The sequence below is a fragment of the Salmo salar genome, chromosome 15 (genome assembly GCF_965601325.2).
Source record: "Salmo salar chromosome 15, fSalSal1, whole genome shotgun sequence".
Lineage (NCBI taxonomy): Eukaryota > Metazoa > Chordata > Actinopteri > Salmoniformes > Salmonidae > Salmo > Salmo salar.
The window spans coordinates 12,367,796-12,395,361 of record NC_138305.1 but is presented as its reverse complement, the minus strand read 5'-3'; the positions used below and the strand labels follow the sequence as shown (position 1 = coordinate 12,395,361).

The following is a 27,566-nucleotide window of genomic DNA, read 5'->3' as shown; positions in this document are numbered from 1 at the left end:
TTTACATAGAATAGGCCTAAATCATATTTACTGTCTATTTTGTAGCTCAGGTGGTTATTGTAGGCAAGGCTGTAATGTGTCCTTATCATTCTCACACAAGTCATTTGCTGAAGTCCAGAGCCTTTACTACGCCATCTACTGGTTTAATGTTGTTATTGAATGCAGTTCTAAAACCAGAAATGAAACCGGAAGCTGCAAAGTAACTCTTTAACTTCTGGGCTAGAGTGGTTTGATTTGACTAGCTAACTTCTGTTCATGTCCTTTACAGATGCCACATTACTGACAAAAGTTTGTGTACGCATAACAAAAGATCGTTGTCTTTTAATAGTTTTACTGTAAGTTTACAGATCTAATTTAATGTTTTCATGTTTCACGCATGTCTTTTTTTACACATTTTACTTATGGATTTTCTTACGATCCTAACGATACGTACGTTCAACCTTTTTGGCAGCTTTCTCGCTCCACACTTAATGATTAAATCAGTTTTGGACTACTGACTGTTCACACAGCAAGTTGAATGTGTCCACTCAGCTGTCACTTGCTGTCAAGGCTACACTAGTTGTCATAGTAACAACAAGTGTGTGTGTGTGTGTGTGTGTGTGTGTGTGTGTGTGTGTGTGTGGTGGTGTAGGCTGATTGGTGGAGGTACTTCCTGAGGTGACAACAATGGCTGCCGTGGACGTTTCCCAGTTGCTTTGACTGATCAAAATCACGGACTTAACGCCTCAAAGAATGTGATCAACTTTCAAAACGAGTCCTTTTTGTCAGTCAACTAGCTAGGTTAGCCACAGCAGTCAACTAGCTAGGTTAGCCACTGCAGTCAACTAGCTAGGTTAGCCAATGCAGTCAACTAGCTAGGTTAGCCACTGCAGTCAACGAGCTAGGTTAGCCACTAGGTTAGCCACTGCAGTCAACGAGCTAGGTTAGCCACTGCAGTCAACGAGCTAGGTTAGCCACTGCAGTCAACGAGCTAGGTTAGCCACTGCAGTCAACGAGCTAGGTTAGCCACTGCAGTCAACGAGCTAGGTTAGCCACTGCAGCCAACGAGCTAGGCAGCCAACGAGCTAGGCAGCCAACGAGCTAGGCAGCCGCTGCAGTCAACGAGCTAGGCAGCCGCTGCAGTCAACGAGCTAGGCATCCAACGAGCTAGGCAGCCGCTGCAGTGCCTTAGACCGCTGAGTCACTCAGAGGCCCAGGGTTCTGCTAGTCTTTAATAGTTGATTCTAAGATTTGTATTTGATGTGTGTTTTTGCTATTTGTTCTTTGTTATAGAGACAAAAAGATTGGAGAAGTGGTTTATCCAGAACCTCTGTTTTGGATAGATAAGTCTTTGTGTTTAGTGTGTTCCAATTTTCCCCTGAAGTGGTTAGATTATATGGATTTTTCAATTACATTCAGCTGATTCTCTCTCACTCAGACTCTAACCTGCTCTCTCTATCCCCTCCCCAGCTCTGCATATTGCCGTGACAACAAGGTCCGCGTGGCGATAAAGAAGATCAGTCCGTTTGAGCACCAGACGTACTGTCAGAGGACTCTGAGAGAAATTAAGATCCTACTGCGTTTCAAACATGAGAACGTCATCAGCATCAACGACATCATCCTTACGCCCTCCATCGACCAGATGAAGGACGTGTTTCCTTTACATGATGATGTCATCGCCACACACACACACACACACACACACACAGAGAGAGAGACATACACACACAATACTCTTCTCACTCACACCTCACAGTAATGCTGTACCTCACATTCATCAGGACAGTGTCATAATGATTTCCAGACGTTGTTAGTAATGTTGTCAGACCTTAGTCCGTTTCACCACAGGAACGTTGTCCTAGCGTTGATGGCTGGACTTTGCCGGGCAATCAGAGAAGGTTAGAGGGACAGTGGTCAGTTTGGTTTAAAATATTCCAAATGCACTGAGTGTACAAAACATTAGGAACACCTGCTCTTTCCATGACAGACTGACCAGGTGAATCCAGGTGAAAGCTATGATCCCTTATTGATGTCTCATGTTAAATCCACTTCAATCATTGTAGATGAAGGGGAGGAGACAGGTTAAAGAAGGATTTTTAAACCTTGAGACAATTGAGACATGGATTGTGTATGTGTGCCATTCAGAGGGTGAATGGGAAAGACAAAAGATTGAAGTGTCTTTGAACGGGGTATGGTAGTAGGTGCCAGGCGCACTGGTTTGTGTCAAGAACTGCAACGCTGCTGGGCTTTTCACGCTCAACAGTTTCCCATGTGTATCAAGAATGGCCCACCACCAAAAGGACATCCAGCCAACTTGACACAACTGTGGGAAGCATTGGAGTCAACATGGGCCAGCATCCCTGTGAAACGCTTTCGACACCTTGTAGAGTCCATGTCCCCGACGAATTGAGGCTGTTCTGGGGACAAAAGGGGCGTGCTAATATTTTGTGCAATCAGTCTAACACAACACTATAACATACTGAAGTTCACTACCGGTCAAAAGTTTTAGAACACCTACTTATTCAAGGGATTTTATTTTTTTACTATTTTCTAGATTGTAGAATAATCGTGAAGACATCAAAACTATGAAATAACACATATGGAATCAATTAGTAACTAAAAAAGTGTAAAACAAATCAAAATATATTTTATTCAAATAGCCACCCTTTGCCTTGATGACAGCTTTGCACACTTGGCATTCTCTCAACCAGGTTCATGAGGAATGCTTTTCCAACATTCTTGAAGGAGTTCCCACATATGCTGAGCACTTGCTGGCTGCTTTTCCTTCACTCTGCGGTCCGACTCATCCCAAACCATTTCAATTGGGTTGAGGTCAGGTGATTGTGGAGGCCAGGTCATCTGATGCAGCACTCCATCACTCTCCTTGGTCAAATAGCCCTTACACAGCCTGTAGGTGTGTTGGGTCATTGTCCTGTTGAAAAACAAATGATAGTCCCACTAAGTGCAAACCAGATGGGATGGCGTATCGCTGCAGAATGCTGTGGTAGCCATGCTGGTTAAGTGTGCCTTGAATTCTAAATATATCACAGACAGTGTCACCAGCAAAGCACCATCACACCACCTCCTCCATGCTTCACGGTGGGAACCACACATGCGGAGATCATCTGTTCACCCACACCGCGTCTCACAAAGACACAGCGGTTGGAACCAAAAATCTACAATTTGGACTTCAGATCTGATAAAAAAATTCCACTGGTCTAATTTCCATTGCTTGTGTTTCTTGGCCCAAGCAAGTCTCTTCTTATTATTGGTGTCCTTTGGTAGGGGTTTCTTTGCAGCAATTCGACCATGAAGGCCTGACTCACGCAGTTTCCTCTGAACATTTGATGGTGAGATGTCTGTTACTTGAACTCTGAAGTATTTATTTGGGCTGCAATTTCTGAGGCTGGTAACTTTAATAAACTTATCCTCTGCAGCAGAGAACCCTGGGTCTTCCATTCCTGTGGTGGTCCTCATGAGAGCCAGTTTCATCATAGCGCTTGATGGTTTTTGCGACTGACCTTAAAGAAACTTTCAAAGTTCTTGATATTTTCCAGATTGACTGACCTTCATGTCTTAAAGAAATGATGGACTGTTGTTTCCTTTTGCTTATTTGAGCTGTTCTTGCCATAATATGCACCTGGTCTTTTACCAAATAGGGCTATCTTCTGTATACCACCCCTACCTTCTCACAACACAACTGACTGGCTCAAATGCATTAAGAAGAAAATAAATTCCACAAATTAACTTTTAAGAAAGCATACCTGATAAATGAAATGCATTCCAGGTGACAACCTCATGAAGCTGGTTGAGAGAATGCCAAGTGTGCAAAGCTGTCATTAAGGCAAAGGGTGGCTACTTTGAAGAATCTCAAATGTAAACTTCTATTTTGATTTTAACACTTTTTTTTACTACATGATTCCATATGTGTTCTTTCATAGCTGTATTATTCTACAATGTAGAAAATTGTATAATTCAAGAAAGAACACCAACTCATTCAAGGGTTTAAAACGTTTTTTTTTTTTTTTATCTATACAGTTGAAGTCCGAAGTTTACATACACCTTAGCCAAATACCTTTAAACTCAGTTTTTCACAATTCCTGACATTTAATCCCAGTTAAAATTCCCTCTCTTAGGTCAGTTAGGATCACCACTTTATTTTAAGAATGTGAAATGTCAGAATAATAGTAGAGAGAATGATCTATTTCAGCTTTTATTTCTTTCATCACATTCCAAGTGGGTCAGAAGTTTACATACACTCAATTAGTATTTGGTAGCATTGCCTTTAAATTGTTTAACTTGGGTCAAACGTTTCAGGTAGCCTTCCACAAGGTTCCCACAATAAGTTGGGTGAATTTTGGCCCATTCCTCCTGGCAGAGCTGGTGTAACTGAGTCAGGTTTGTAGGCCTCCTTGCACACGCCTTTTCAGTTCTGCCCACAAATTTTCTATAGGAATGAGGTCAGGGCTTTGTGATGGCCACTCCAATACCTTGACTTTTAGTCCTTAAGCCATTTTGCCACAACTTTGGAAGTACGCTTGGGGTCATTGTCCATTTGGAAGACCCATTTGCGACCAAGCTCTAACTTCCTGACATGTCTTGAGATGTTGTTTCAATATATCCACATAATTTTCCTACCTCATGATGCCATCTATTTTGTGAAGTGCACCAGTCCCTCCTGCAGCAAAGCACCCCCACAACATGATGCTGCCACCCCCGTGCTTCATGGTTGGGATGGTGTTCTTCGGCTTGCAAGCCTCCCCCTTTTTCCTCCAAACATAATGATGGTCATTATGGCCAAACAGTTCCATTTTTGTTTCATCAGACCAGAGGACATTTCTCCAAAAAATACGATCTTTGTCCCCATGTGCAGTTGCAAATCGTAGTCTGGCTTTTCCATGGCAGTTTGGAGCAGTGGCTTCTTCCTTGCTGAGCGGCCTTTCAGGTTATGTCGATATAGGACTCGTTTTACTGTGGATATAGATACTGTTGCACCTGTTTCCTCCAGCATCTTCACAAGGTTCTTTGCTGTTGTTCTGGGATTGATTTGCACTTCGCACAAGTATGTCGCCATGTCACACCACGCTGTGGTAGGTCACCATGTGACTTTCTCAAAATGTTGTTGCAGCCTAAATTCAAAATAGATTAGATTAAATATGTATTTTCTCACCCATCTACAAACCATGTTTTTAGAAATCGAACAAATTTTTATTGAACTTGAAATATCGAATTTACATAAGTATTCATACCCCTGAGTCAATACATGTTAGAATTACCTTTGGCAGCGAGTACAGCTGTGAGTCTTTTGTCTCTTTTGACTGAGAGTTTTCTTTTGCGAGGGTGGAGACTTCTGGAACTCCCAATTTCTAACACGTATAGATCAACATTTAATTCACACAGCTGACCAAATTACGCAAGATTTTATAGATCAGTTTACTAAGATACACTGTTCTTTAACAGTGTGTAACCCAGCTACTCAGGACCTTATGGAGACGGACCTGTATAAGCTGAGCCTTAGATCTAACACCATGACATGGGTTGTGTTGGGGTTAAGTTGTTGTCCCTATCTAGCAGATTCCTTAACCCCTCGTCTCCTAGCTACATCGTGCAGGACCTGATAGAGACAGACCTGTACAAGCTGAGCCTTAAAATCTAACACTATGACATGGGTTGAACAACTCCAGTCTAGTTTGTTCCTTAACCCTCTGTTATCCAGCTACATCGTGCAGGACCTGATGGAGACGGACCTGTATAAGCTCCTGAAGACCCAGCGCCTGAGCAACGATCACATCTGTTACTTCCTGTACCAGATCCTGAGAGGCCTGAAGTACATCCATTCTGCCAACGTCCTGCACCGCGACCTTAAACCCTCCAACCTGCTGCTGAATACCACCTGTGATCTAAAGGTACAGAAACCTAACCCTTAACGTCCTGCACCGCGGCCTCAAACCCTCCAACCTGCTGCTCAATACCACCTGTGATCTACAGTTACAGGCCCCTAACCCCTAACGTCCTTCGCAGAGACTGTCCCCTCTAATTGAAGCCGCGGAACTTCAAGGCCGATCACAGTACTGCAGACATTGTTTGCAGAATACGGTATACCCTGTTATAGTTGATGGGGAAAATGGCAGTCTTTGGTCAATTTTCATGTAAAAAAATATAAATAAAAAATACATTTTTAGAAGTCAATCGTGGTACCAATAATGGCTTTTTAATACACCAGATGTATATCATGGGACAGATTATTTTAAAATTGCGCACAGAACTAGTTATAAGGATCATTTGAGTTGCTTATGGCAGCCTGCAGTACCTTGGTTGGCCTTCAGCTGTAGTAGATACTCGGAGAGGGGGCAGCACTGAGCAAGCCTGCGCGTAACTTCCTGGAGTAGCTCAAACTGCTGCGTGTTATGTCTCCATGAGACGCCATCTTAATCAACTTAATATGGCTTCAATGCGTTATTGAATTTCAACATAGGAATTAATGCTCACGTGATCGATGGCTTTGTCCATTTATATATATACACAGTCATTGCCTCCAATCTGCTGCTCAATACCACCTGTGACCTTAAGGTGCATAACCTTTAACCCCTGACCATAACTCAGGGGTTCCCATTCTAGTTTGGCCCGTGACCCCATTTAGAAAATATCTGAATTCTTGTGACACCAAACATGTAAAAAAAAAATGATGTAATCAACAGCCACCGTTTTTATTTGTTTTTATTTGACAGTCAATTGTTAAATATTCTGACAGTATTTCTGATAATTTTCTCTCCACCAATGAGATGGATGTGCATGTTGCGTCAGTGCTTCTCAAAATCAGGGGGCGTGGTCAACAGTGCTCTTCTCGTCCAACCTGGATCCATATTTGGTTTTAATGCCGACGAGAACGCGGAATCCAGCTTCACACAGATATGATCAGGTGAAGGGGACCACACTGTAAAACAAATATTGTGGTAGTTCCACTTTAAAAAACAAAAAAATAGGCAACTATTTGCATCAGCTTTTGAGTATTTCCAACATGATGTATTTTTACGTATAATATACTTCATATATTAGTGTTTGTGAAACACTAAAAGTTAAGTCCAACTAAAAACAAATGGCTAAGATCCAACTTCATTTGATCAAATCCAGAACTGTTATTATACATTACATCTACTTCATCTTTCTGATTAGTTACTTTCATTGATCGTGTCTTAGTGTTAAACATGGCTTTATGTATTTCATCGCTTGACTTTTTTTTTAAATTCACTTCAGCAAGAATTGTTGGAACGCAGTGCTAATTCTACTAGCGCTAACTACAGTCACGGGAAGGGGAGCATGGTGCTCTTCCAAGCGTTGGAGGTTGTACACTCACTGACGCTGTTGTCTGTTAGATACTGGTACAGCCAAGAGAAGGGGAGCATGGTGATCTTCCAAGCGTTGGAGGTGGGACACTCACCGACGCTGTTGTCTGTTAGATACTGGTAAAGCCAAGGGAAGAGGAGCATGGTGCTCTTCCAAGCGTTGGAGGTGGGACACTCACCGACGCTGTTGTCTGTTAGATACTGGTAAAGCCAAGGGAAGAGGAGCATGGTGCTCTTCCAAGCGTTGGAGGTGGGACACTCACCGATGCTGTTGTCTGTTAGATACTGCTAAAGCCAAGGGAAGAGGGGACATGGTTTGCTTTTGACAAGACGTTCTCCAGTAAGAGTTATTTCCTCTCAATCTGTAGAATGTTTTTATATTTCCTCTGCATGCTTACATTCAGTTACATAGTCAAGAGGACATTTTACATTCATCACACAGAATATCAAGTCTTTATTTAAAAAAATATATATTTTTACAGTTCCTCAATTAAAAAACTCTTTCCAACTCTCTCCCCCTCAAACCACTGAGCCTCTGTGCGAAACAGAACATTGTCATGCACTGATCATATCCCCTCTCAGTTTTTCAAACAGGCTGGATGTAGTTTACCTGCTGCAGTATATCTCAAGGAGTTGTGTGCTCAGCTGTTTTGCCTCCAGTTGCTCTCGGTGTATCTGTTATAGCTGGTAGTGGGTTTAGCATTACAATGAGTCCGTATGGCAGAGAGAGACTCATCCATATCTAGAGAGTAGTGGCCGTCCCGCCGTAGATGAGCCCTGTCTGTGCAAAACCCACCATTCTATCCCAATATAGCCATGCAGCACACTGAACCCCTTTTTTAATTTTTATTTATTTTAATTCACCTTTATTTAACCAGGTAGGCCAGTTGAGAACAAGTTCTCATTTACAACTGCGACTTGGCCAAGATAAAGCAAAGCAGTTTGACACAAACAACAACACAGAGTTACACATGGAATAAACAAACATACAGTAGAAAAATAAGTCTATATACAATGTGAGCAAATGAGGTGAGATAAGGGAGGTAAAGGCAAAAAATAGGCCATAGAGGCAAAATAATTACAATATAGCAATTAAACACTGGAATGGTAGATGTGCAGAAGATGAATGTGCAAGTAGAAATACTGGGGTGCAAAGGAGCAAGATAAATGAATAAATACAGTATGGGGATGAGGTAGGTAGATAGATGGGCTGTTTACAGATGGGCTATGTACAGGTGCAGTGATCTGTGAGCTGCTCTGACAGCTGGTGCTTAAAGTTAGTGAGGGAGATATGAGTCTCCAGCTTCAGTGATTTCTGCAGTTCGTTCCAGTCATTGGCAGCAGAGAACTGGAAGGAAAGGCGGCCAAATGAGGAATTGGCTTTGGGGGTGACCAGAGAAATATACCTGTTGGAGCGCGTGCTACGGGTGGGTGTTACTATGGTGACCAGTGAGCTGAGATAAGGCGGGGCTTTACCTAGCAAAGACTTATAGATGACCTGGAGCCAGTGGGTTTGGTGACGAATATGTAGCGAGGGCCAGCCAACGAGAGCATACAGATCGCAGTGGTGGGTAGTATATGGGGCTTTGGTGACAAAACGGATGGCACTGTGATAGACTACATCCATGGGCTGTGCTTTATCATGCTGAAACATGAGGTGATGGTGGTGGATGAATGGCAGGGCAATGGGCCTCAGGATCTCATCACAGTATCTCTGTGCATTCAAATTACCATCTATAAAATGCAGTTGTGTTGGTTGTCCGTAGCTTATGCCTGCCCATACCATAATCCCACCGCCACCACGGGGCACTCTGTTCACAACGTTGACATCAGCAAACCGCTCACCCACACGTTGTCTGTGGTTGTGAGGCCGGTTGGACTTACCGCCAAATTCTCTAAAATGACGGAGGTGGCTTATGGTAGAGAAATTAACATTAAATGATCTGGCAACAGCTGTGGTGGACGTTCCTGCTGTCAGTATGCCAATATGACGATTCCTCAAAACTTGAGACCTCTGGCATTGTATTGTGTGGCAAAACTGTACATTTTAGTGGCCTTTTATTGCCCCCAGCACAAGGTGCACCTGTGTAATGATCATGCTGTTTAGTCAGCTTCTTGATATGCCACACCTGTCAAGTGGATGGATTATCTTGGCAAAGGAGAAATGCTCACTAACAGGGATGTAAACAAATGTGTGTACACAATTTGAGAGAAATAAGCTTTCTGTGTTTATGGAACATTTCTTGGATCTTTTATTTCAGCTCATGAAACATGGGACCAACATTTTTTACATGTTGTGTTTATATTTGTGTTGAGTGTATAATACAATTTCACTACATGGAGTCACGACCCTGAGTTTGGGAACAGCCGCCCTAACCCCTAACGTAACCTTGACCTAAAGCTCTTCAACCTGCTGCTCAATACCATCTGCGACCTCAAAGTAACTAACCTTGGCCCCTAACCTAAAGGTAATCGGTAATAATACTACACTTTGGACCAGTTTCCGGGACACTGTCTGGGTCTAAAACGATTGCTTAATGGAGAATCTTTATTCCAGCACTAGGTTTAGTCTGGGAAATCAGCTCCTACAAGCAGACAGCTACAAATGCTGTGCTGTTACATATGCCATGTCCCCTACTTTAAGTGCTTTGGCATTTTCCATGTTGAGATTTTCTCTAAACCCTCCTCCGTCCCCTCCTCACTAACGTCCTCCGCTGTCCCCTCCGATGTTCCCTTTCTCTACTTTCATTCTGCTCTTTCCTCCCCTCCTGCTCGTTCTGCTCTCTCCCCCCTTCTGCTCTCTCCCCCCCTTCTGCTCTCTCCCCCCCTTCTGCTCTCTCCCCCCCCTTCTGCTCTCTCCCCCCCCTTCTGCTCTCTCCCCCCCTTCTGCTCTCTCCCCCCCTTCTGCTCTCTCCCACCCTCCTGCTCGCTGCTGCTGCTCTCTCCTCCCTCCTGCTTGCTGCTGCTGCTCTCTCCCCCCTCCTGCTTGCTGCTGCTGCTCTCTCCCACCCTCCTGCTCGCTGCTGCTGCTCTCTCCCCACTCCTGCTCTCTCCCCCCCTCTTGCTCTCTCTCCCCCTCTTGCTCGCTGCTGCTCTCTCCCCCCTCCTGCTCGCTGCTGCTCTCTCCCACCCTCCTGCTCGCTCCTGCTCGCTCCCACCCTCCTGCTCGCTCCTGCTCGCTCCCACCCACCCTCCTGCTTGCTGCTGCTGCTCTCTCCCCCCCTCCTGCTCGCTGCTGCTCTCTCCCCCCCTCCTGCTCGCTGCTGCTCTCTCCCCACTCCTGCTCTCTCCCCACTCCTGCTCTCTCCCCCCTCCTGCTCTCTCCCCCCTCCTGCTCTCTCCCCCCTCCTGCTCTCTCCCCCCTCCTGCTCTCTCCCACCCTCCTGCTCGCTGCTGCTGCTCTCTCCCACCCTTCTGCTCGCTGCTGCTGCTCTCTCCCACCCTCCCGCTCGCTGCTGCTGCTCTCTCCCACCCTCCCGCTCGCTGCTGCTGCTCTCTCCCACCCTCCCGCTCGCTGCTGCTGCTCTCTCCCACCCTCCCGCTCGCTGCTGCTGCTCTCTCCCACCCTCCCGCTCGCTGCTGCTGCTCTCTCCCACCCTCCCGCTCGCTGCTGCTGCTCTCTCCCACCCTCCCGCTCGCTGCTGCTGCTCTCTCCCACCCTCCCGCTCGCTGCTGCTGCTCTCTCCCACCCTCCCGCTCGCTGCTGCTGCTGCTCTCTCACACCCTCCTGCTTGCTGCTGCTGCTCTCTCCCACCCTCCTGCTCGCTGCTGCTGCTCTCTCCCACCCTCCTGCTCGCTGCTGCTGCTCTCTCCCACCCTCCTGCTCGCTGCCCCCTCCCCCCCCTCCCCCGCTGCTCTCTTCACTAACATCCTGCTCTTCTCTCTCCTTAGATCTGCGACTTCGGTCTGGCGCGTGTGGCTGACCCAGACCATGACCACACGGGCTTCCTGACGGAGTACGTAGCGACTCGCTGGTACCGGGCGCCTGAGATCATGCTCAACTCCAAGGTTAGCGCCACCTGGTGGTCAGACAGATAAATACAATATCTCAATGCACCACACCATGACACTAGACCAGGGGGTTTTCAACCTTATCCTTGCCCAGGCAAACCGGTGACCCAGGGACTGTGATCATATGTTAGTAAAAATATTGATCACATCTTGTCTTATCAGGTGAACGCTAATGAAAGTAGAAGTGTTCAACGTGTAAAAGGAATAGAATTGTTGGACAGTTTCATTATGTTGACCTTCCCACAGTTTATTGGAAGAGGAAGTGTAAACTCTAACATACCTTTCTAGCTAATAGACTATCTTGTTGACGTGGGCTCATCTACGGCGGGACAAAATGATGTTGTTTTAAAGCGTGCGTGCTAACTGTTCCTGTAGACTTCCACTCATTGCGCTAATGCTAGTTAGGTGGTTACCATGACCCAATGCAAACTTATTTCATACTGGACAGAGACATTTTTATTTATTTAACCTTTATTTTATCAGGGAGTCCGAATTACAGAAATTACACACATCAAAATGCAAGCAGAAAGAAAAAAAAACGCACATCAATATAAATACAAAATGTAAGCAGAAAGAAAAAGTCATTAACACATTCATCAGTAATAAGGTCCTCATTCAGCTTTCTGAATTGCCCTAAAGACATCACATTGAAGAACATTTTGAAGGTTGTTCCACAAATAAGGTGCAAGAAAACTAAAAGCTGACTCAGTAGAGACCAATGGAATTTCCAGAGTTAGCCATCCCTGAGATCGGGTCTGGTAACTCGTTTGTCTAGTAATGAGTTTAGTAATGAGTTTAGTAATGATGTTAGGTACAGTGGGACTTTTTTAAATGTATTTTATTTTACATATTAGTCGTTATTGTTAACAGTAAAAAGTACAGGACTTAGAATCGACCCCTGAGGGACATGTTTCGTAATAACCAGGAACCCTGAATTTTTGTACATTTATATTTTTACCCCCTTTTTCTCTCCAATTTTAATCTTGTCTCATCGCAGTAACTCCCCAACGGGCTCGGGAGGTGAAGGTCGAGTTATGTGTCCTCTGAAACAACATGACCCGCCAAACCGCGCTTCGCTTAACCCGGAAGCCAGCCGCACCAATGTGTCAGAGGAAACACCGTTCAACTGACGATGGGGTCAGCCTGCAGGCGCCCGGCTCGCCACAGTCGCTAGAGCGCGATGAGCCAAGTAAAGCCAAACCCTCCCCTAATCTGGATGACGCTGGGCCATTTGTGCGCCGCACTATGGGACTACCGATCGCGGGCGGTTGTGATACAGCCCAGGATCGAACCCAGGTCTGTAGTGACGCGTCTAGCACTGCGATGCAGTGTCTTAGACCACTCGGGAGGCCCCCCACGAACCCTGATTTAACACCATCAGTGGATATACATTGAGTTCAATCTGTCAAGTCATTTTTAAACCAGTTACATGCAGCCTGGCCAAGGCCAATGGAGGAAAGCCTCTGAATTAGCCGTGAGTGACCAACCGTATTTAAAGCCTCTGAATCAGCCGTCAGGGACCAACCGTATTGAAAGCCTCTGAATTAGCAGTCAGGGACCAACCGTATTGAAAGCCTCTGAATTAGCCGTGAGTGACCAACCGTATTGAAAGCCTCTGAATCAGCCGTCAGTGACCAACCGTATTGAAAGCCTCTGAATTAGCCGTCAGTGACCAACTGTATCGAAAGCCTTTGACAGGTCTGTGAAGAGGGCAGCACAATGTTGCCTTTTATCCATACAGTTAACCACATCATTTATAACTAGGGAGGCAGCAGAGATGGTGCTACGACCTGGTCTAAAACCTGACTGACATTTCAAAGACAAAGATCTTAGCTGAGAATTAATCAAGGATACTAATATTTTAGCGAGGCAAGAAAGTTTAGAAATAGGGCTATTTTAGTTATTTGGGTAACCACCAGATATCATCGTTAGGTTAGAGGGAGAACATGGGCCCTGTCTTCACCTTGGGGTCAGGTTAGAGGGAGTCCCTGTCCTCACCTTGGGGTCAGGTTAGAGGGAGTCCCTGTCCTCACCTTGGGGTCAGGTTAGAGGGAGTCCCTGTCCTCACCTTGGGGTCAGGTTAGAGAGGAGTCCCTGTCCACACCTTGGGGTCAGGTTAGAGGGAGTCCCTGTCCACACCTTGGGGTCAGGTTAGAGGGAGTCCCTGTCCACACCTTGGGGTCAGGTTAGAGGGAGTCCCTGTCCACACCTGGGGGTCAGGTTAGAGGGAGTCCCTGTCCACACCTTGGGGTCAGGTTAGAGGGAGTCCCTGTCCACACCTTGGGGTCAGGTTAGAGGGAGTCCCTGTCCACACCTTGGGGTCAGGTTAGAGGGAGGACATGGGCCCTGTCCAGACCTTGGGCATAGTGCTACGTGTGATCGTCAGGTTAATCATTCATCATTAAGGGGGAGGAGAGCTGCAGCAAAAATGGAGAGTTTAAAAAGTAGCTTTCTTAATTACGATGATACATCTGTTATTCAAAAGATTGCCGTTCCACTACAGTCGGTTTTTCTTACTTTGGCCCATGCCAGATTTTTCATCTGAATGAGTTACGATAGTTCGGATGAAAAACTCGGAATTGTTTTAAAGAGTTGTGTTCATCTGCCAGAGAAATAAATATGGAGGAGACGTGTTCTAGAGCCTGGTCGGGAATACAGGAGACGTGTTCTAGAGCCTGGTCGGGAATACAGGAGACGTGTTCTAGAGCCTGGTCGGGAATACAGGAGACGTGTTCTAGAGCCTGGTCGGGAATACAGGAGACGTGTTCTAGAGCCTGGTCGGGAATACAGGAGACGTGTTCTAGAGCCTGGTCGGGAATACAGGAGACGTGTTCTAGAGCCTGGTCGGGAATACAGGAGACGTGTTCTAGAGCCTGGTCGGGAATACAGGAGACGTGTTCTAGAGCCTGGTCGGGAATACAGGAGACGTGTTCTAGAGCCTGGTCGGGAATACAGGAGACGTGTTCTAGAGCCTGGTCGGGAATACAGGAGACGTGTTCTAGAGCCTGGTCGGGAATACAGGAGACGTGTTCTAGAGCCTGGTCGGGAATACAGGAGACGTGTTCTAGAGCCTGGTCGGGAATACAGGAGACGTGTTCTAGAGCCTGGTCGGGAATACAGGAGACGTGTTCTAGAGCCTGGTCGGGAATACAGGAGACGTGTTCTAGAGCCTGGTCGGGAATACAGGAGACGTGTTCTAGAGCCTGGTCGGGAATACAGGAGACGTGTTCTAGAGCCTGGTCGGGAATACAGGAGACGTGTTCTAGAGCCTGGTCGGGAATACAGGAGACGTGTTCTAGAGCCTGGTCGGGAATACAGGAGACGTGTTCTAGAGCCTGGTCGGGAATACAGGAGACGGTGACTAAATCAGAGTAGAACTGGTCATGTAAAAACCCTTGTGCAGAAAACCTTTTTTAAAATGTCTCTTCATTAATTGAGGATTAGTATTTTGTTGTTTGGTGTCTCTAATACACACTATGGGACAATGATCACTGAGATCATATGCAAATAACCAACTAGACAAATATTTCTGGGGGTTACTAGTAAGAATGAAATCAATGAATAAGGAGTTAACAGGGTTACATTTACATTTACATTTTAGTCATTTAGCAGACGCTCTTACAGTAGTGAATGCATACATTTCATACAATTTCATACATTTCATACATTTTTTTTTTCTGTGCTGGCCCCCCGTGGGAATCGAACCCACAACCCTGGCGTTGCAAACACCATGCTCTACCAACTGAGCCACAGGGAAGGCTGGGTTTTCCACCTTTAGCTGTGTGGGTTTAGATCTACAGAGTCCTATTCAAATCAATACTCTATTGATCTGAGGCCCGGAATAGCGAATCCAGATTCAAATTTCCTAAAATGACCAACTCTGAGGACAGACAAGATGGTAAACACTCAAGATATAGCATCAGCCATGGCAGCAGGGGGGGTAAATCCCAGCAGCGTGTGTTCTGGTTGATGGACACGTCTACAACCTGAAGATCAGTTCTTGGGAACAGACATTTTTAAAGATTTAGACACCATGAAATTAGATTTTACATACGGCCACTCCCCCTTTCTGTAATCTGTCACATCTAAATACATAATTTACTTCGTCTTTTATCAGACAGAACCGTCTAAGCATGTTTCCTAGAGAACCAGAATACCAAATGTCAATTCTGGCATTTTTTAAAAATCATACTTGGCACATTTAGGTTAATTAACCCAAGGCCCCGCAAAGACGGAGGGTTTATTCCGCTCGTTCCCATCAGAGCTAACAGGCATAGGTACATCTGCAGCTATTGGTTGAGTGAGCTGAGACTTCGCCGAGGTCCCTGGCCAACCACTTTGAGAGCAGAGGACACGTGAGCATTTGACAGAGATCCCTCAAGCTGTTAGATCAGGGGCTGGGAGAGCGGTTGACAGAGATTAGTCCACGACGTACTAAATGATACCCACGATAGCGTTCTGTTTTGCCTCAAGCAATGTTCATAAATAATTGTTTTCCTTTTTTTTTTCTTAAATGACGCAGACCCCCTGCAGTAGGGACCCCAGTTTGAAAACCCCTGGATTAGTCTACACTACACTACACCCGCCTGTATTAGTCTACACTACACTACACCCCTGTATTAGTCTACAATAGAGGTTACTACAGCCAGGGGACATGTATCTGCTGTATTAATACTAGAGGTTACTACATGTATCCACTGTATTAATACTAGAGGTTACTACATGTATCTGCTCTATTAATACTAGGGGTTACTACATGTATTTGCTGTATTAATGCTAGAGGTTACTACACGGATCTGCTGTATTAATACGAGAGGTTACTACATGTATCTGCTGTATTACTACTAGAGGTTACCACATGTATCTGCTGTATTACTACTAGAGGTTACTACATGTATCTGCTGTATTACTACTAGAGGTTACTACATGTATCTGCTGTATTAATGCTAGGGTTTACTACATGTATCTGCTGTATTAATACGAGAGGTTACTACATGTATCTGCTGTATTAATACGAGAGGTTACTACATGTATCTGCTGTATTAATACTAGAGGTTACTACATGTATCTGCTGTATTACTACTAGAGGTTACTACATGTATCTGCTGTATTACTACTAGAGGTTACTACATGTATCTGCTGTATTAATGCTAGGGTTTACTACATGTATCTGCTGTATTGATGCCAGAGGTTGCTACATGTATCTGCTGTATTAATACTAGAGGTTACTGCATGTATCTGCTGTATTAATACTAGAGGTTACTGCATGTATCTGCTGTATTACTACTAGAGGTTACTACATGTATCTGCTGTATTAATGCTAGGGTTTACTACATGTATCTGCTGTATTAATGCTAGGGTTTACTACATGTATCTGCTGTATTAATGCTAGGGTTTACTACATGTATCTGCTGTATTAATGCTAGGGTTTACTACTTGTATCTGCTGTATTAATACTAGGGGTTACTACATGTATCTGCTGTATTAATACTAGGGGTTACCACATGTATCTGCTGTATTAATACTAGGGCTTACCACATGTATCTGCTGTATTAATACTAGAGGTTCCTACATGTATCTGCTGTATTAATACTAGAGGTTCCTACATGTATCTGCTTTATTAATGCTAGAGGTTACTACATGTATCTGCTGTATTAATACTAGAGGTTACTACATGTATCTGCTGTATTAATACTAGAGGGTTACTACATGTATCTGCTGTATTAATGCTAGAGGTTACTACAGCCAGGGGACATGTATCTGCTGTATTAATACTAGAGGTTACTACATGTACCTGCTGTATTAATACCAGAGGTTACTACATGTGTCTGCTGTATTAATACCAGAGGTTACTACATGTATCTGCTGTATTAATGCTAGTGGTTACTACATGTATCTGCTGTATTAATGCTAGTGGTTACTACATGTATCTGCTGTATTAATGCTAGAGGTTACTACATGTATCTGCTGTATTAATGCTAGAGGTTACTACATGTATCTGCTGTATTAATGCTGGAGGTTACTACATGTATCTGCTGTATTAATACTATAGGTTACTACATGTATCTGCTGTATTAATGCTAGAGGTTACTACATGTATCTGCTGTATTAATACTAGAGGTTACTACATGTATCTGCTGTATTAATACTAGAGGGTTACTACATGTATCTGCTGTATTAATGCTAGAGGTTACTACAGCCAGGGGACATGTATCTGCTGTATTAATACTAGAGGTTACTACATGTACCTGCTGTATTAATACCAGAGGTTACTACATGTGTCTGCTGTATTAATACCAGAGGTTACTACATGTATCTGCTGTATTAATGCTAGTGGTTACTACATGTATCTGCTGTATTAATGCTAGAGGTTACTACATGTATCTGCTGTATTAATGCTAGAGGTTACTACATGTATCTGCTGTATTAATGCTGGAGGTTACTACATGTATCTGCTGTATTAATACTATAGGTTACTACATGTATCTGCTGTATTAATGCTAGAGGTTACTACATGTATCTGCTGTATTAATGCTGGAGGTTACTACATGTATCTGCTGTATTAATACTAGGGGTTACCACATGTATCTGCTGTATTAATACTAGAGGTTCCTACATGTATCTGCTTTATTAATGCTAGAGGTTACTACATGTATCTGCTGTATTAATACTAGAGGTTACTACATGTATCTGCTGTATTAATACTAGAGGGTTACTACATGCATCTGCTGTATTAATGCTAGAGGTTACTACAGCCAGGGGACATGTATCTGCTGTATTAATACCAGAGGTTACTGCATGTATCTGCTGTATTAATACTAGAGGTTACTGCATGTATCTGCTGTATTACTACTAGAGGTTACTACATGTATCTGCTGTATTAATGCTAGGGTTTACTACATGTATCTGCTGTATTAATACTAGGGTTTACTACATGTATCTGCTGTATTAATGCTAGGGTTTACTACATGTATCTGCTGTATTAATGCTAGGGTTTACTACTTGTATCTGCTGTATTAATACTAGGGGTTACTACATGTATCTGCTGTATTAATACTAGGGGTTACCACATGTATCTGCTGTATTAATACTAGGGGTTCCTACATGTATCTGCTGTATTAATACTAGAGGTTCCTACATGTATCTGCTTTATTAATGCTAGAGGTTACTACATGTATCTGCTGTATTAATACTAGAGGGTTACTACATGTATCTGCTGTATTAATGCTAGAGGTTACTACAGCCAGGGGACATGTATCTGCTGTATTAATACTAGAGGTTACTACATGTATCTGCTGTATTAATACCAGAGGTTACTACATGTATCTGCTGTATTAATACCAGAGGTTACTACATGTATCTGCTGTATTAATGCTAGTGGTTACTACATGTATCTGCTGTATTAATGCTAGAGGCTACTACATGTATCTGCTGTATTAATGCTAGAGGTTACTACATGTATCTGCTGTATTAATGCTGGAGGTTACTACATGTATCTGCTGTATTAATACTATAGGTTACTACATGTATCTGCTGTATTAATGCTAGAGGTTACTACATGTATCTGCTGTATTAATGCTGGAGGTTACTACATGTATCTGCTGTATTAATACTAGAGGTTACTACAGCCAGGGGACATGTATCTGCTGTATTAATGCCAGAGGTTACTACATGTATCTGCTGTATTAATACTAGCCTCTCCTCTTTCAGGGTTACACCAAGTCTATTGATATCTGGTCTGTGGGCTGCATCCTAGCTGAAATGCTCTCCAATAGACCCATCTTCCCTGGGAAGCACTACCTGGACCAGCTGAACCACATCCTGGGTATATACACACACACACACACTCCAATAGACCCATTTTCCTTGGGAAGCACTACCTGGACCAGCTGAACCACATCCTGGGTATATACACACACACACACACTCCAATAGACCCATCTTCCCTGGGAAGCACTACCTGGACCAGCTGAACCACATCCTGGGTATATACACACACACACACACACACACACACACACACACACACACACACACACACACACTCCAATAGACCCATCTTCCCTGGGAGGCACTACCTGGACCAGCTGAACCACATCCTGGGTACACACACACACACAGCTGAACCACATCCTGGGTACACACACACACATGTATATACACACACACACACACAGCTCAACCACATACTGGGTACACACACACACAGCTCAACCACATACTGGGTACACACACACACACACACACACACACACACACACACTCCAATAGACCCATCTTCCCTGGGAGGCACTACCTGGACCAGCTGAACCACATCCTGGGTACACACACACACACACACACACACACACACACACACACACACACACACACACACAGCTGAACCACATCCTGGGTACACACACACACATGTGTATATATACACACACACACCACACACACACACACACACACACACACACACACACACACAGCTGAACCACATCCTGGGTACACACACACACATGTATACACACATGTATACACACACATACACACACACACACACACAGCTCAACCACATACTGGGTACACACACACACAGCTCAACCACATACTGGGTACACACACACACACACACACACAGCTCAACCACATCCTGGGTACACACACACACACACACACACACACACACACACACACACACACACACACACACACACACACACACACACACACACACACACACACACACACCCCGCTCAACCACATCCTGGGTACAAACTCACTCACTCATGTTCAGGAAGACACATTGTTACACTCTATTCATGACATGTATATCTGTCCAGTGTCTGTGTTCTTTTGCCCGTCTTAATCTTTTCTTTTTATTGGCCAGTCTGAGATATGGATTTTTCTTTGCAACTCTGCCTAGAAGGCCAAGCATCCCCGTGTCACCTCTTCACTGTTGACGTTGAGATTGGTGTTAAAAGTATTTTCTAATGATCAATTAGCCTTTTAAAATGATAAACTTGGATTAGCTAACACAACGTGCCATTGGAACACAGGAGTGATGGTTGCTGATAATGGGCCTCTGTACACCTGTGTAGAAATTCCATAAAAAATCAGACGTTTCCAGCTACAATAGTAATTTACAACATTAACAATGTCTACGCTGTATTTCTGATCAATTTGATGTTATTTTAATGGACAAAAAATTAGCTTTTCTTTCAAAAACAAGGACATTTCTAAGTGACCCCTAATTATATATTATATACACCACACTACCGTTCAAAAGTTTTCGAACACCTACTCATTCAAGGGTTTTTCTTTATTTGTACTATTTTCTACATTGTAGGATAATAGTGAAGATGTCAAAACTATGAAATAACACATGGAATCATGTAGTAACCAAAAAAGTGTTAAACAAAACAAAATATATTTTATATTTGAGAATCTTCTAAGTAGCCATCCTTTGCCTTGATGACAGCTTTGCGTCTCTCTTGGCATTCTCTCAACCAGCTTCACCTGGAATGCTTTTCCAACAGTCTTGAAGGAGTTCCCACATATGCTGAGCACTTGTTGGCTCCTTTTCCTTCACTCTGCAGTCCATCTCAACTTTCTGTTTCCCGTATCTTTCAAACTGTTCTCTTTCACAAACGTTCTTAACTCGTATATACGTTTTACGGACACAGTATGTTTTACATTGGTTATCTTGTTGTTATTAGTCCCACCCTTCAGCTCCATTCAACCCCTCCCATCTATCTCTTAACACAATCCATATTGGATTTTTATTTGCCATATATTTAACTGTGCTGTGATGTTTCACAAAAGTAAGGAACCTTTCTATTCTCATTGTTTCTTCAGATTGTCAATTGAAAATAAATAAAAATTCTAAAAGTATAATTGATCAATTTGACTGACTTTTCAGATCACCCAGTAGTGCTATCTGCAGAGTTAGCTCCAGGTAAATGTTGCAATTCTTCAGCCGTTCCTGAACCTGTGACCATAAACAAGCTACGTATGGACAGTACCAAAACAAATGATCTAGTGATTCTGCCTCTTCGCAGCAAAATCTGCAGATCTGGGAAGGTTGTATTCCTCCATATATAAATAACATTCTATAGGTTGCAAGAATTTTGTTTAATAATTTAAATAGAACAATTTTAAAGTTTTGAATCTGGCTTCGTTTTGCATGTCAATTCATAAACCATGTGCCATGGAATCGGTAACGTCAAATCTTTACAACTATTTTGCAATCTATATGGCACGGCTGTGAATTTTTTTTGGTCCTTAAATGAAACTGGTATACTTTATTTATTTATCACAATATCTTTAACCAGTTATGGTCTTTAATGCAGGACTGACAGACAAGTTCCTTACATTTTCCCCCTTCCACTTTCCTCTTCTATTTTTGTGGTAATGCTGCATTTAGTTGGTTGTAATTTTGGGTAGAGCAGACATTTCCATATGTTTGTTAGCTGCATGTGTGACAACTCCACCAGTCCATTTATGATATAATTTGTGAAGAATATACTATTTAATTGTTTTTACATTTTTTTTATCCTACACTGGGATATGACTAAAGGGTTAATCAGGGTAAACTGGGATATGACTAAAGAGTTAATCAGGGTAAACTGGGATATGACTAAAGAGTTAATCAGGATGATTTCCCCGCAAATAGACAGGTAGCAAGATCTTAGCAAAAATAGATTACATTCTCACTCCAATACATTTTAAAATAAAGTTTTTATTTCAGGATCTGTATACCGAGTATATCCACATCACCATCAGACCATTTAATTGGTAAACTACACGGTAATGTAAAAGTTGTATTTTTTTAGTGATCTAATAGGTAATATAGTACACTTTATCATAGCGGCCCATAAATGTACACAGAGAGCTAATGTGAATAATATACATGTAAATCTCTCCTGGCTCAAAGTGGAGGAGAGACTTACTTCTTTGGTGGTTTATTTCTCTACTTTCAAATGAGGAGAGACAAACTTATCACACAAGTCAGAGTTTCCGCTCAGAGCCCCAGGTGACTGGGCCCCAGGTGACTGGGCCCCAGGTGAGGGAAGACGTGCAACTGCCAACACCAGAGTCCAAAGGGATACATTCTAATAACAAGTATATAACAAAAGCATATTATGCAGATAAGACATCTTAATTATCTATGTTACCCAACTAATTCTGATTCATCCGCCACACTTCATCACTACTTGTATTTATGAGAGGTATTGACATGTTGAATGCACCGAGCTGTCTGTTTGAACTACTGGCACACAGCTCGGACAGCCATGCATACCCCACAAGACATGCCACGAGGTCCCCAGGAAGAGTAGCAGCTGCCTTGACAGGAACTAATGGGGATCCTTAATAAACCCCAGGAAGAGTAGCTGCTGCCTTGGCAGGAACTAATGAGGATCCATAATAAACCCCAGGAAGAGTAGCTGCTGCCTTGGCAGGAACTAATGGGGATCCATAATAAACCCCAGGAAGAGTAGCTGCTGCCTTGGCAGGAACTAATGGGGATCCATAATAAACCCCAGGAAGAAGAGTAGCTGCTGACCCAGTCAGGATGGCTGACTGATAGCTTTACCTCCAGCCAGGACCCAGAAAGGATGGCTGACTAATAGCTATACCTCCAGCCAGAACACAGACAGGATGGCTGACTAATAGCTATACCTCCAGCCAGGACCCAGACAGGATGGCTGACTAATAGCTATACCGCCAGCCAGGACCACTACACCAGACAGGATGGCTGACTGATAGCTATACCTCCAGCCAGGACCACTACACCAGACAGGATGGCTGACTAATAGCTATACCTCCAGCCAGGACCCAGTCAGGATGACTGACTAATAGCTTTACCCCAAGCCAGGACCACTACACCAGAAAGGATGGCTGACTGATAGCTATACCACCAGCCAGGACCCAGACAGGATGGCTGACTAATAGCTATACCTCCAGCCAGGAGCCAGACAGGATGGCTGACGAATAGCTATACCTCCAGCCAGGACCCAGACAGGATGGCTGACTAATAGCTATACCTCAAGCCAGGACCACTACACCAGACAGGATGGCTGACTAATAGCTATACCTCCAGCCAGGACCCAGTCAGGATGACTGACTAATAGCTTTACCTCAAGCCAGGACCACTACACCAGACAGGATGGCTGACTAGTAGCTATACCTACAGCCAGGACCCAGACAGGATGGCTGACTAATAGCTATACCTCCAGCAAGGACCACTACACCAGACAGGATGGCTGACTGATAGCTATACCTCCAGCCAGGACCCAGTCAGGATGGCTGACTAATAGCTATACCTCCAGCCAGGACCCAATCAGGATGCCTGACTGATAGCTATACCTCCAGCCAGGACCACTACACCAGACAGGATGGCTGACTAATAGCTATACCTCCAGCCAGGACCCAGTCAGGATGACTGACTAATAGCTTTACCCCAAGCCAGGACCACTACACCAGAAAGGATGGCTGACTGATAGCTATACCACCAGCCAGGACCCAGACAGGATGGCTGACTAATAGCTATACCTCCAGCCAGGAGCCAGACAGGATGGCTGACGAATAGCTATACCTCCAGCCAGGACCCAGACAGGATGGCTGACTAATAGCTATACCTCAAGCCAGGACCACTACACCAGACAGGATGGCTGACTAATAGCTATACCTCCAGCCAGGACCCAGTCAGGATGACTGACTAATAGCTTTACCTCAAGCCAGGACCACTACACCAGACAGGATGGCTGACTAGTAGCTATACCTACAGCCAGGACCCAGACAGGATGGCTGACTAATAGCTATACCTCCAGCAAGGACCACTACACCAGACAGGATGGCTGACTGATAGCTATACCTCCAGCCAGGACCCAGTCAGGATGGCTGACTAATAGCTATACCTCCAGCCAGGACCCAATCAGGATGCCTGACTAATAGCTATACCTCCAGCCAGGACCCAGACAGGATGGCTGACTAATAGCTATACCTCCAGCCAGGACCCAGACAGGAAGGCTGACTAATAGCTATACCTCCAGCCGGACCACTACACCAGACAGGATGGCTGACTGATAGCTATACCTCCAGCCAGGACCCAGTCAGGATGGCTGACTAATAGCTATATCTCCAGCCAGGACCCAGTCAGGATGGCTGACTAATAGCTATATCTCCAGCCAGGACCCAGTCAGGATGGCTGACTAATAGCTATACCTCCAGCCAGGACCCAGACAGGATGGCTGACTGATAGCTTTACCTCCAGCCAGGACCCAGACAGGATGGCTGACTAATAGCTATACCTCCAGCCAGGACCCAGACAGGAAGGCTGACTAATAGCTATACCTCCAGCCGGACCACTACACCAGACAGGATGGCTGACTGATAGCTATACCTCCAGCCAGGACCCAGTCAGGATGGCTGACTAATAGCTATATCTCCAGCCAGGACCCAGTCAGGATGGCTGACTAATAGCTATATCTCCAGCCAGGACCCAGTCAGGATGTCTGACTGATAGCTTTACCTCCAGCCAGGACCCAGACAGGATGGCTGACTAATAGCTATACCTCCAGCCAGGACCCAGTCAGGATGGCTGACTAATGGCTATATCTCCAGCCAGGACCCAGTCAGGATGGCTGACTGATAGCTTTACCTCCAGCCAGGACCCAGTCAGGATGGCTGACTAATAGCTATACCTCTAGCCAGGACCCAGTCAGGATGACTGACTAATAGCTTTACCCCAAGCCAGGACCACTACACCAGAAAGGATGGCTGACTGATAGCTATACCTCCAGACAGGATCCAGACAGGATGGCTGACTAATAGCTATACCTCCAGCCAGGACCCAGACAGGATGGCTGACTAATAGCTATACCTCCAGCCAGGACCACTACACCAGACAGCATGGCTGACTGATAGCTATACCTCCAGACAGGATCCAGACAGGATGGCTGACTAATAGCTATACCTCCAGACAGGATCCAGACAGGATGGCTGACTAATAGCTATACCTCCAGCCAGGACCCAGTCAGGATGGCTGACTAATAGCTATACCTCCAGCCAGGACCCAGTCAGGATGGCTGACTAATAGCTATACCTCCAGCCAGGACCACTACACCAGACAGGATGGCTGACTGATAGATTTACCTCCAGCCAGGACCCAGACAGGATGGCTGACTAATATCAATACCTCCAGCCAGAACCCAGACAGGATGGCTGACTAATATCTATACCTCCAGTCAGGACCCAGACAGGATGGCTGACTGATAGCTATACCTCCAGACTGGATGGCTGGTCATCTAAATATCATCTTTGTATCTTCCTACTGGAGTTAAGTACCTTTACATGTTAATTTACTGTATCTAGGTACTGCCATTTCATTGTTACTGTTCATCATATGAATACATGTCAGCATACAGCGCATTTGGAAAGTATTCAAACCCCTTGACATTTTCCACATTTTGTTATGCTACAGCCTTTTTAAAATGTATAAAATGTTTTTTCCCTCATCAATCTGCACAAAATTCCCCATAATGACAGAGCGAAAAGAGGTTTTTAGAAATGTTTGCAAATGTATTAAAAAAAAAAAACAGATACCTTATTTACATAAGTATTCAGACCCTTTGCAATGAGACTCGAAATTGAGCTCAGGTTCATCCTGTTTCCATTGATCATCCTTGATGTTTCTACAACTTGATTGGAGTCCACCTGTGGTAAATTCAATTGATTGGACATGATGTGGAAAGGCACACACCTGTCTATATAAGGTCCCACAGTTGACAGTGCATGTCGGAGCAATAACCAAGCCATGACGTCGAAGGAATTGTCCGTAGAGCGCCGAGACAGGATTGTGTCGAGGCACAGATCTGGGGAAGGGTACCAACACATTTCTGCATCACGGAAGGGGCCTGTTGTCCGGATTTGACACACTGAACTCTGTCTGAGAAGTAGTTGGTGAACCAGGCGAGGCAGTCATTTGAGAAACCAAGGCTGTTGAGTCTGCCGATAAGAATGTGGTGATTGACAGATCACCAATGCGCAATGCCAAGCGTCGGCTGGAGTGGTGTAAAGCTCGCTGCCATCGGACTCTGGAGCAGTGGAAACGCGTTCTCCGGAATGATGAATCATGCTTTAACATCTGGCAGTCCGATGGATGTATCTAGTTTTTACAGATGACTGCTACTTGCCCTAATGCACAGTTTGAACTGTAAAGTTTGGTGGAGGAGGAATAATGGTCTGGGGCCATTTCTCAGGGTTTTGGCTAGGGTCAGCATGACAATGCCCCCGTGCACAAAGCGAGGTCCATACAGAAATGGTTTGTCGATCAGTGTGGAAGAACTTGACTGGCCTGCACAGAGCCCTGACCTCAACCCCATTGAACACCTTTATGATGAATTGGAACGATGACTGCGAGCCAGGCCTAACTACCCGACCTCATTAATGCTCTTGTAGCTGAATGGAAACAATGTTCCAACATCTAGTGGAAAGCCTTCCCAGAAGAGTGGAGGCTGTTATAGCAGCAAAGGGGGGGGACCAACTCCATATTAATGGCCATGATTTTGGAATGAGATGTTGGACGAGCAGGTGTCCACATACTGTTGGTCATGTCGTGTCTGTTTTAAGGTTAAGTCTGACTATATCTCTGTATGAGCAGAGGGGATTGAATCGTTTGTCCCGAAGACCCAAAAGGAAACATGAATTGTATTGTTATTATTCATGTCTTTTGGCTTTGTTGTCGTCAAAATGAATGTTTGAATTTACTGTTTTGTATCTTAATGTGTATATATTTGTATCTTAATGTGTATGTATTTGTTTATCTATATGTGTCTGTGTGTGTTTTTGTATTGTGCAGGGCTCATTTGTAAAAGAGACTTTAGTCTCAATATGACTTCCCTGTTGAAATAAATGTAAATTAATCGTTTTTTTTGTCTGAAATTGGAAGGACAAGCCCTTTAACGTCTCTGTCAGATTCAGATTTCTTTATTACCGTGAAATACAATTTGTAGATCTTGCCAAAGCAGTGTAGTGGGAAAGCATTTCAGTCAATTCGGTTCAATGGGGATAATGAAATCCAGGTCATTTCAGTCAATCCAGTTCAATGGGGATAATGAAATCCAGGTCAATCCAGTTCAATGGGGATAATGAAATCCAGGTCATTTCAGTAGTAATAATACAAGTTCATATAATCATGGATACAGGTACAACACTACTGCTGTTGTATTGTGGAATACTTCATGG

At 44.3% G+C, this 27,566-nt stretch overlaps 1 protein-coding gene across 3 annotated transcripts in view; it reads left to right on the top strand.

Moving 5' to 3' along the window:
• LOC106570952 (mitogen-activated protein kinase 1) overlaps nt 1-27,566 on the top strand; it is a 71,463-nt gene that overhangs the window by 21,289 nt on the left and 22,608 nt on the right. For all 3 annotated transcript variants that reach the window (XR_014380587.1, XR_014380586.1, XM_082961587.1), the window contains exons 2-5: nt 1,450-1,632; nt 5,696-5,885; nt 11,214-11,330; nt 19,044-19,158. Coding sequence is in view for 1 of the 3 variants with exons in the window: in XM_082961587.1 (XP_082817713.1) it covers nt 1,450-1,632; nt 5,696-5,885; nt 11,214-11,330; nt 19,044-19,158 (605 nt within the window). In the remaining 2 variants the exon portion in view is untranslated. The remainder of the gene's footprint in view (nt 1-1,449; nt 1,633-5,695; nt 5,886-11,213; nt 11,331-19,043; nt 19,159-27,566) is intronic.